The sequence below is a fragment of the Pimephales promelas genome, chromosome 20, assembly GCF_988280905.1.
Source record: "Pimephales promelas chromosome 20, fPimPro1.hap1.1, whole genome shotgun sequence".
Lineage (NCBI taxonomy): Eukaryota > Metazoa > Chordata > Actinopteri > Cypriniformes > Leuciscidae > Pimephales > Pimephales promelas.
In genome coordinates, this window is record NC_142788.1 from 12,841,773 (window position 1) to 12,853,865 (window position 12,093).

General features: G+C 38.9%; 1 protein-coding gene across 2 annotated transcripts; it reads right to left on the reverse strand.

Annotated features, from left to right (window-relative positions):
- Positions 1-1,308: 1,308 nt before the first annotated feature.
- Positions 1,309-3,340, reverse strand: LOC120460710 (zona pellucida sperm-binding protein 4). 2 transcript variants are annotated; one of them, XM_039648634.2, is made up of 9 exons: positions 3,134-3,340; positions 2,797-3,097; positions 2,536-2,723; positions 2,360-2,457; positions 2,136-2,293; positions 1,865-2,057; positions 1,653-1,800; positions 1,495-1,567; positions 1,309-1,418 (listed from the first exon to the last, which is right to left on the reverse strand). In XM_039648634.2, exons 1-9 carry the CDS (start codon positions 3,302-3,304, stop codon positions 1,342-1,344), a joined length of 1,407 nt encoding a protein of 468 aa, XP_039504568.2. In that variant the 5' UTR covers positions 3,305-3,340; the 3' UTR covers positions 1,309-1,341. The 2 variants fall into 2 exon arrangements, with proteins under 2 accessions (XP_039504568.2, XP_039504567.2); XM_039648633.2 differs by having other exon boundaries at positions 2,797-3,340.
- Between the last annotated feature and the right edge of the window lie 8,753 nt (positions 3,341-12,093).

The following is a 12,093-nucleotide window of genomic DNA, read 5'->3' on the forward strand; positions in this document are numbered from 1 at the left end:
TCTAACACATTACATCCGATCACTCCCACAGCCAACGCCCAAGACGGTAAGCTTTGCTCTTTCTGAAAAGTTTGATGGTTCTTCTGAACAATGTAAAGGCTTCATTCGTCAAATCAGACTGTACTTTGATCATCAAGGGGATAAATTTGAATCAGAGGAGAAGAAATGTGCATTCTTAATGACGTTGTTAACGGGGAGAGCTATTGACTGGGCTGCAGCAGTTTGGGACTCTGATTCACGGTTCAAATATTCAGTGGAATATTTCATCCAGCAACTCCGTGAAGTGTTTAAATACCCCGCCGGAGGCAAAGATGTGTCAACACAAATCATTAACATCACACAAGGCAACTGCAAAAAAAATTTAAAAAAAATAAAATAAATGGGCATTTTTTATAAAATATACTTTATTTCACAAGAACATGTGCAGCATGCATTTTTTTTCGTGTAAAATAATAATGTCAAAATCTACAAGAGAGAAAATTCGGCATTGTTTTAAACGAAACAAATGTGTATACAAAATGACCAATTCAACCCTGGCAGGCCTGTTTTATCACAACAGTTTTCTATATATTTAACTTACAATTTATCAAATGAGTAACTCATTCTCAAGCCCATTTTGTCCTTACATTCTTGCTAAAATAACTATAATGCAATAACAATAATTGCACCCCTCCCTCACTTCCGGTAGAATTTAGAATTTTCCGGAGAATTTAATTTTTATCATTACATTATGGAAAATAATTAACTAGATCACAATATGCTATTTTTTTTTTTTTGAGAAGGACCTGTACATGAAACAATCCAACTTCATTTTACACCACTGACAAGGGAAAAGTAAATAAGTGTCTATGGCTAGTTTCTAGCATCTTTCTAGGTATAAACAAAACACGCTCTGTAAATTATGCTGAAACATGACATCACAAGATGTTGACCTTCATAGAAGGCTGCCTGCAGTTACATAGATATAAATGTCTCACTCTTGGGTAATAAAACATATTGGTTCATTGAGGAAAGCATTTATACACCACTGAACACAATTGTGGATCTTATTGCAATAGATCCTCAAATATTACCTATTGCACCTACAGTATAATTTGATACCATGTGAAACATGAACGGTGGCCCCAAGTTAGCAACTAGAGCTTAGTTAAATAGTTAAGTTAAATGGCTTGGGCAGATGCTTGGTCCATTTAGATCAAGTCTAGAACCTCAATGCACAAAGGTTTATTAGCGTGGCCCTATAAGTTAAACTGACAAGTCACGAAACATCCAACTCCGTCAGAAATCAATACCAAAGAGAAACTAATGTGTAGTTTCAGGAAGTTTATTAAATCACCAAATTCACAGGACCAGGAGGACTTCTCCACTAGACACCACAGTTTTCCCACTAGAGATGGTCTTGACGTGCACATCTCTTCCTGTAAAAAGTAGTAGAAGCATGAGGGGCATTTAAATAAATTCAGATCCTGAAGTCAATTTACAACAAACACTCACTTTTCCTAGCGCAACTTTGCTCACAGGAGCCAGAAGAGGTATTGCACACCGCTGTACTACAGTGGATGAAGATCTAACAGATGAGGAAAGGATTAAGCCATATAATTCACTATACATAGCACTAATATTAAAGTTCTCCGTAAGACTGTGGAGCTTACGGTTTCCTGCAGAGGAGCCAGTGATGCTGGATCTACAAATGTGAACATCTTCACAACAAAGCGCTTGTAGTGGGTTGGAAACTGAAGACCAGAAGATCCAGGCACTGGAACCAATGTGGTCAGGTAACGATCATCCTGGTACGGGCATCTGAGGGGCAAAGAGGCAGTCAGAAATGCCCAACAGCACACAGATAAAGACTAGCCTTACTCACCCATCAACCAGAAGGTCCCATTGGGGTAGACTGAGTGGATTGGGGGCTTGTGTTGCCCAGCAATGTCCCAGCATTAGGACAATGTTGGGGTCGGTCCTCTCCAAAATGCGCACCTCAACATACACAGGCTCTCGGAGGACTTTAGTAACTGGATAATCAGCGGCACTGTAGTAGGATGTGTACGCCTCGTCCCCTGAGGATACAGTGTTCAACTAAACTGCTACAACCTGGAGTTTAAGAGGCTTTAGGCATACTTGGGGCAAGCACCTACCTTCTGCACAGCCTTTAGTGACACATTGGCCATTTGCTAGTCTAAGTTCTACCCTGAGTGGTCCAGGAGCAGCTACTGGAGGTGGTGGAGGAACACTGTTGACCTCCACAACCAGAGCTTCAATAGAAGTACCAGAGTACCTACACTGGAAAAGAAGCCTAGACAAACCATGAGCTTGTAGCATTTGTCAGTGATTAACATGTATGATAAAGCATGTCACTTACTCAAAATGGCTGTCCCTTGTGATGGAACCAAGTGGTCCATTACCCACTTCATACGAGGAGCTCATTCGGTTTTCATACACCACATATCCACTGTCCTCCTGCATATAGCAACACTGTTGGCAATCCAATCCATTCTAAGCCATCCAGAAAATAAATATACACAAGCAGCTACTCACCATCATGCTCGTGCCACATGCGGTGACAGGGAACTGGTATATAACAAAGAAAGGAGTGGAACCCACAGGACTGCAAGGTGGGTCACTTCCACCCAGGAGACGGACTGAATCCAGGCTCAGTCGAGGCAGCGTAACATCTCTAGCCACCACCACCACAAACTGACCATCTCTTATACACTGGACAGTCACTGGAATGAGTTACTAATGAGTTTTTGCTGAAGATCAGTTTAACATGAACTCTTTGGATTGACTCACTCTTACCTGCCTTCCCATAGTAACACTGCTGTCCATTAAAGCAGCAGTTGATGGCAGCACACTCAGCATCACTAATACCAGGTGGTCCACATTGGATCTGCTCATAATCAGCAACAGCACATTTGTCAAGGGGCTCTGCCTGTGCCACTGGCTGCTTAGGCTGAGGAAATTGTTGACTAGCTTGCTGTTGAACAGACTGTTGAAACTGCTGAGGAATCTGTTGACTAGCTTGCTCTTGAACTAGAAATTGTTGACTTGCTTGCTGCTGAAACTGCTGAGGTGTCTGTTGACGAGCTTGCTGTTGAATCTGCTGAGGAAACTGTTGACTTGCTTGCTGTTGAACCTGCTGAGGAAACTGTTGACGAGCTTGCTGTTGAAACCGCTGGTCAGTTTGCTGGAACATCAGGGTTTGAGGATTCTGGGGCAGATTATTCCACTGTGGAACAGCGTGACATAAAGCACAGATCCAGACACAAAGTGCCAGAGATGGACAAGCACACCAACTTCCTGCCATTGTTCAACAACTATTCACACTGTTGAGATGCTGCACTTTGGTCTTTTTGTACCCTACAGACTGTGGCCAATTAATGATAATCCCTCCCTATTCATTAACAGTCATGATTCTCCAGACTTGCAAGGGTGGGGGTTAACGCAACCGCGGGATTCTATTGGTTCTTAAAACATGTTTGTTTGTTTTTCCACCCTATGTGAACATACACAAAACCACATATTGAGGCCATGTCCACACTAATACGTTTTCGTTTGAAAACGTATATTTTTCTCTCCGTTTTGGCCTTCCGTCCACATTGAGACGGCGTTTTAAGTCAACAAAAACGTATCGTTTGGAAAACGCTCTCCAAAGTGGATAAATTTGAAAACGCCGTTTTCGCGTTGTAGTGTGGACAGTGAAACCGGAGGTATTTCAAAACGATGACGTAAGTTTAGTCCATCAATAGATATTCATGTTTATCGGTATTGTGCCTGTTATGTGTTATTCATTTTTACACTATTGCTGTTACTTTCTATGTTACTTAATATGTGCTATTCTTCATAGCACAGTACTGCAAAGATAACAGATAATGTAGTCTACTCACATTGGCTGTCCTGCGGCAAAACAGGAGAGCAGTTGCGTTTTAGACCAAACATATGGTGACTGAATGGGACCTGGACGCATCCGTGATGGTGAGTCGCTGCCACAAAATGGCTATTTCTCTTTTCTAAATATATATATATATATATATACATGTGTGTTTTCTAAATATATATGGGCCTACTTAATTTCAACATATACTCTCCTTATCCAGTCCAATGAAAAGCATGTTGGGAAATCAACACAGCAAAGGACAGCAAATATCAGGAAATCAGGACAGCAAATACTCACTGAGTACATTTTCTGTCATATTTGCAGTACTGTGATATGTGCAAAGAGTGTGCAAAGTAACATTTTAGGAACAGTGTAAAAGTGAATAGCACAGGCACAATACCGGTAAACATGAACATCTACATGAATATCTATTGGCACAACGTGGATCACATGACTAAACTCTCATGACTTAAGAGTCACGGATGCGCATCACAGAACAGAGCAAGGTGAGCATTTGTGCTTATAAAACTTAAACTTTTTTATTTATTTTTTAAATGACCGATCGTTTCACTAGATAAGACCCTTATTCGTCGTCTGGTGTCGTTTAAAGCCCTTTGAAGCTGCACTGAAACTGTCATTTGAACCTTGAAATGGTTGGAGTCCATTGAAGTCCATTATGGAGAAAAATCATGTAATGTTTTCATCAAAAACATTAATTTCTTTTTGACTGAAGAAAGAAAGACATGGACATCTTGGATGACATGGGTGTGAGTAAATTATCAGCAAAAGTTTTTTTAAAAGTAAACTAATCCTTTAATTAAGGTAAGACTAAGCAGAAGTCAGGATCTGTCCCTTACCAATAAGCTGCCAATCTTAACTTCCTTCAATGGGAACTCATATAATCATGCCATGGTTTTCCATGTACACTTAGTTAGAATAATACTGCAATTATCAGAGGTTGAGGCTCACCCTATAGATTGTTCTAGGAACACTCTGTTGCTCTACGTGAAAATTCCATTATTAGTCTCTCCAGTCTAAGTACACATGACATGACTAATGCCAATTCTTCAGGTGGATCTCTAAAATTTCAATTGGCGTGCCCCAATGCTCCACCTAAACTGAATTTTAGTCTGTTACTAACTATCTTCACTGTTCAGGCATGTTATTTTCACATTGAATCACTTCACTCGCAGTACTCCAAACCGTGCTTCCTGATCTAGTCACATAGATATACAGTGTGTGTCGGACACTTAGGCATTTTTAAATGTGGTAATATTTAAACTATATGGACGAAGGAGTTATATGGATGAAGTTTTTACCACCAAGAAAGGCAGTGCTGTCTTTATGGCGAAAGTACTGGATTGAGACATCCAGAAGGAAATGTCACACACTATTGCTTGATTTTGAAATTAGTGGGGAGATCCCCGGAAGCTGAGGATTCAGGAAATTAATATGATAATGAAAATCCACTCAGGGGGACTTTTGTGCTTTGAAGCTGGTCATTTACGATGAGCAGTAAAGGACCAGCTTCAAAGCACAAAACCTATTTTGGATGATATTAAAAGCAGATTGTAAAAAAAAAAAATACAGGTTGCTCTTAGAGGAATCTGGACAATAAATAATAGTATCATCTGCGTAAAAATGAAACCTTGTATTATCAATATTAAAATCCAGACAATTTGTATGCTAAATAATTGACAGCACAGTTCTTTGAGGGACTCCCTTAACAACCTCAGTGGATCTGACTGAATACCTAGTTTCAACTCTGAAAAAAACCATTAAACTCTTACCTTAGCATTCAAGTTTAGAACTATGATGAAATGGTCCCTCTGTAGTTTTATTAGTCACCGCTTCAGCTGTGAAATTGACATTATTTCAACGTTTAATGTCAGTCGATTGCCACCTGGGGAACTTGTGACCATATTGGCCAACAATACTTTTGGGAAACACATTGAATGATTTGTGCAATCTGAATGCCGCTCCCAAACTGACATTTCTAGTATCAAAATGATAAACCTGCCAGACAACTTTTTTTACGGTGTTCTATGATTTAATATTGAGATGAGAAATGGAAAAAGTGTTAAAGGGAAAAGGTAAAAAAAAAAAAAAACAGGCAATATGAGGTGGTAAAGATTAGATTTTCACAATTACTTGTAGAAATTGTTGTACTAATTTACAGGGTGGTGAAACTGGTGCCAAATGCACCAATTTGAGCCACTGAATTAAATCCTTACAGTATACGTTGATTATTCCAACCCGATCTCACGTCCAAATCGTATGAATTCGACGAATGATTAAAAAGTGGCTAAATCGTAACAATTCATACGACCTCACTCGTACGAATTAGTACGACTTTGCTAAATTGTACATATTTTACGAATTGGCCAATTCGTATGACCTACCCCTTACCCCGGCCCTAAACCTACCCATCACTTGGGATTAGACAAATCGTACAAATTCGTATGAGTGAGGTCGTACGAATTAGTACGAATTAGACACTTTTTAATCATTCGTCGAATTCGTACGAATTGGTCGTGAGATAGCGTAGATTATTCCTAGGACAACAAACTACTATTCACGAGCAGTGTAAGCTATGTCACTACAGAAATGATTCTTATTTATGTGTCCTTGATTTTCTCTATTCTTGAGGCAGGATCATGACAGAATCATGTTTTGTGTACAAGCTCATGGCCTGTTGTTTGGGCCATATGCTTGTGTTGTCTCGTCACGTTACCCTGCCCCCTTATTATCCTCGTCTTGTCATCATTGCCTTGTTAGAATTACCTGTTCCCCTCATTAGTTTCTCCCCATTTAATCCCCTTGTGTTTGCTGTCCTGTGCCGGTTGATTGTCAAACTTTGTGATATTCTACCTGTGAGTGCCTTGTCTGGTAACAACTACAAGTTTTGTGTTAGTTTGCATTTTGTATTTACTGTCAGTTTAATGTCTAGTTCTTGTCAAGTGAATTCTAGTTTTGTTATCCTTTGTTCATCTTGCCCTGGTTTTGCCCCCCTCGCGGGTTTTGTATTCTGTTCTTAATAATAGTGAGTTTGCATACTGTCTGCATTTGGGTTCATCTGCTTTAATATGAAATCTAAAGGGAATTATGCCATGGTGCATTGAAGGGAAGAATGTAGTAAGCAATTCTTAGCTAGATGTGTGAAGCTGTTCTAACCATACAAAATTGATGTTTTGATGGAACACACTTTGTTTTTATGAGTGGTCAAGTTACACAATGAAGTACAGACACTTCATGAGGCGTTTGAGGTGTTCCATAGCAAAAACTATACTTAGTTCATTTCAGAGGAAGTACATTTAATGACTAATGAGGAAGGTTGTTTTACAAGATCGATTGGCTCTTGATGTATACTAGCCTCCCAGAAAGGGAATGCAAAGTGATTGCAACTGAGTGTTGTTCAAATATCACAGACTGGAAGAGCAGTGAACATTTAGCTTATGTTCTGCATGAACAGGTTGGCGAGGCAAGGCAAGGCAATTTGTTTATATAGCACATTTTATATACAATGGTAAGCTTTAAAAAAAGCTTTACATAGAAACAGAATTAACATACACTCACCTAAAGGGTTATTAGGAGCACCTGTTCAATTTCTCATTAATGCAATTATGTAATCAACCAATCACATGGCAGTTGCTTCAATGCATTTAGGGGTGTGGTCCTGGTCAAGATCTCCTGAACTCCAAACTGAATGTCAGAATGGAAAAGAAAGGTGATTTAAGCAATTTTGAGCGTGGCATGGTTGTTGGTGCCAGACGGACCGGTCTGAGTATTTCACGATCTGCTCAGTTACTGGGATTTTCACGCACAACCATTTCTAGGGTTTACAAAGAATGGTGTGAAAAGGGAAAAACATCCAGTTTGCGGCAGTCCTGTGGGTGAAAATGCCTTGTTGATGCTAGAGGTCAGAGGTGAATGGGCTGATTGAAATATCCACTCGTTACAACCGAGGTATGCAGCAAAGCATTTGTGAAGCCACAACACGCACAACCTTGAGGCGGATGGGCTACAACAGCAGAAGACCCCACCGGGTACCACTCATCTCCACTACAAATAGGAAAAGGAGGCTACAATTAGCAAGCGCTCACCAAAATTGGACTGGAAAAAATGGAAAAAACACTGGAAAAATGTTGCCTGATCTGATGAGTCTCGATTTCTGTTGAGACGTTCAGATGGTAGAGTCAGAATTTGGCGTAAACAGAATGAGAACATGGATCCATCATGCCTTGTTACCACTGTGCAGGCTGGTAGTGGTGGTGTAATGGTGTGGGGGATGTTTTCTTGGCACTGTTAGGGATTAACAATTTAAGGACCCAGAACCAGATATGAAGAATGAAGACCCGGAGTCAGAATTATAAAAAAATTAAAGAAAGTTTTACTGAACATAGTTTGCCATTTCATCAGCAGAAGTCAGCTTCAAGACTCACTCAGGAGTTCGTAGGCCGCCCCCTTACAGTTACAACAATCACAGCAGTTTTCAAGGTCTAAGCTACGTCATTGCTTACACGTTGAATGATTCTCATTGGCTAAGAAATAGATAAACACAGTAATTTTCCACACATATACAGATAGACGAAGCATATCTCCATCGATGATGTATCTGACATTCAGAGGCACGTCATGACCTTCCAGGTCACAGATTTGGGTTTCTGGCCTTCTCATTCAACCTCCAATAATGGCAGTGGTTCCTTAACCTGCAACCAAGAAGACTAACACTAAACTTTAGTCTAACTGGAGTAAGACTTTAACAAAGAAAAGGTGCCTTAAACTGTTGGCCTCTAATGCCCCCTTTATGTTTTAACACTCAAACATAAACCAAAATCCCTATTTCCTTATTATTTTCACTGTTACCGCATTCACATAGGACACTAGCAAATAAGAGCTCCTATCAAGGCTGAAGAGAGTCTGAGCGGCTTATTATCAGTTAAGTGTACCAAAAAGAAGCTGGTGACTTACATCAGCATGCATTTAAGAATATTATTTCACAAGCAAAAGCTCAAAGAATAAATGTATGTGTCGATAAATGATTAAGTAATAATGAATATACTTAATTATTGATTTTATAAAAGAAAAACATAAGCATTCAAAAGGATATGATATATATGCTGAAGAGGCAAGGGATTTGACCACCCCTTCAGCACACCTTAGTGACAATTGGGCATCGTTTAAATGCCACGTGCAGCCTACCTGAGCATTGTTTCTGACCATGTCCATCCTCTGATGGCTATTCCAGCAGGATAATGCATCATGTCACAAATCTTGAATCATTTCAAATTGGTTTCTTGAACATGACAATGAGTTCACTGTACTAAAATAGCCCCCACAGTCACCAGATCTCAACCCAATAGAGCATCTTTGGGATGTGGTGGAACGGGAGCTTCTTGCCCTGGATGTGCATCCCACAAATCTCCATCAACTGCAAGATGCTATCCTATCAATATGGGCCAACATTTCTAAAGAATGCTTTCAGCACCTTATTGAATCAGATGCACAAGTACAATAAAATCATAGAATAAAAATTATTAAATCAAAAACAGTTATAAAATAATTGAAATAATAAAAAGAGGATACATGTATCAGAAAAAGTGCAACCACAGATGTACACATTGTGCTCATTCACTAAATGCACTGCTAAACAGTTTTGTTTTGAGTCTGGATTTGAATTTGACTACTGAAGCCAATGGTTTTCATACCTTGCTTCGTTTTTTCTTTCTTTTTGAACACTCAATAGGCTACCATTTACAGTTGTGCTTAAGAGAAAGATATGCAGTGGAGAGAAGAGACCTGATGCACCTGCTCATAGAAGTTAACAGGTTACGTTTTTTTATGGCAGATAAATGGATGTAGCTGTTGAGTGTTGATTAAGGAATAACGATTTATTAATTTATGTTCACATTTTTTTTTAATTTACACACGCACACACAGGAACAGGAAGTAACAGTAACAAAAGTACCAAAATCACAAAACAAAGCAGGGGAAAACAATCATATATTAGTAACAAGTACTAACAAACACTGGAGTAACTGGAATTACAGGTGTGGAAAACCAGTCGATGAACATCATGCGCGTGCACGCGAGGTTGAGTCAGATTCTGGCAGGGAGACGAAATTGACAACACCTCAAACTCACGCCATTGGTTGAGCGCTAACTCAAATTCGTTTTCGTCCTTATATAAGCGTGATTTTCCAGCAGAGTTCATTGTGATCGCAGGTCGAAAGGATGACAGCTCGAGTGTACTGCACTGTGTTATTGTGTCTGGCTGGATGCTGGAGCTCAACAGAAGCTGCTCCAGAACAAAACTTCACAGGTGAGAAGATCCATGTTCTTTATCCTGGGTAAGATTTGTATGCACTTCATTTAGCGGAGAATATCTCAACTGCTGTAGACTATATGACCTCATTGAACAACATGTGATGTGTGCCAAAATTTTAATCTTTATAGAAATTCTTATACATTTCTACCAGTTTAATCTTCACATAAAGAGAAATACTTTTTGTATTACACTTTATCTTAAAAATAAAATAAAATATGCAAATTAGGCAATATCTCATTACATATGCGTACCTCTTGAAGCTACAGATTTTCTTTTTTTTATTGCAGAAAGGTAACATACAAACAATAACAAAACATAAACAACCAAAACAAAAATAAATACATAAATAAATAATAGAGCATAGTTCACATTCAATTTTAGCAAATAAGAGTATTACAAAACACCAGGGGTATTGAAGAGTGTATCGTAGCATTGTAAATATTTCACAGATTTTTCATTTTTTAACAATCTTATTGAAGAAATGTAGGAATCAAAATCATAACAAAATAAATTTAACATAGGAGATGAATTAAGGAATTTTTGTTTATGTATGTGAAATTTTGCTAATAAGATAAAAAGGTTAGCTACAGATTTTCTGTTGTGATCACAATGTTCACAATGACCATGTAGTGTAAGTGTTATACCTTTTTCACCAATGCCATGAAGTCGATAATGATTGCGTGTGTTTGCGGGTATGGAATGTCAAAGCTGACTTAATTAAAAAATAAATAAATACATAAATAAATAAATATACGAAGATATGTAAAAAAGCAAAAATACATTAATAAATACAGAAATTAATATATAAAGAAATGTAAAAAAGTACAAATAAATGAGTATTTATACTTTTATTTCCTTATTTATGTATAATTGTTTTTGATACAATAAATTATAAACGGATACTTTGACTGCCTGTTGCTATGGTTACTCACAGCTGATGTAGCCAGCACATTTATTAATTAATTTCAAATGGTAAACAATCAGTTTCACCTAGGGCTCTTTCTTCGTACATTGCTTAAAACATCTGAGATCAAATGAGACATCTAAGATGATATCATCATGCTAATCATGATCCGGCTAATTGGGTTCTTCGAACACTCCTGCCGGTTATGATTAGTATAGCTGGATTGAGTTATCTGAGATAACTGCGCGTTCTCCCGTTGGTTTATAAGGGGACATGTATCGATCAAGGGGGTAATCCATTGACCGGAAGTTGAAGCCTCGCGGGAGCTGCCATCTTGTAGCAGAACTTCACTTGCGTTAGCATTCCCATTGACTCCCAATCATTTTGGCGTCACTTTGACAGCGAATAACTTTACATCTGAGGCGTTTGAAGACCCCATTTGTCCTTTATTTATTTCTAAAGAAACACGACAATGTATAAAATGCTCCATTACCTTGTAGCTTATGTTATGGCCCCGTAGAAGCAGTTTTTTGTAAAAGTAGGCTAACGATTGTGTCATACCCATGCGACTCTCTGTCGCACAGTAGAGAGATTACCGTATGGACAGGAGAAGAAGCTCGCGCGCAATCGGGGAAACGTGGAGGCAAAATGACAAAATAATTAATCAGAATACCTAGCAAAATTGTCTCCTTCTCCTAGCTTATGGACAGCTCCTATTCACACTCTCCGCCTCTGCGAGTTTCAGAAGGGAATGATTCGGATTTCTCATGCCACATCCACTACAAGACAGAAGACAGATGGGTTGCTCTCGTCACATCTACGTTATCAAGCTCTGTTTGAGTCTGCGCGTCAGGGACGGAAGTGCTAAAAAATCGCCAAAAACAGGCTTGAATCGTCTCAATGGAGTTCCAATGAGATCACTCTGTCCACTTCTTATACTGTCTTTATACTAAATAGTGATCAGCAACGCTGCTATTGGCTGTTCAG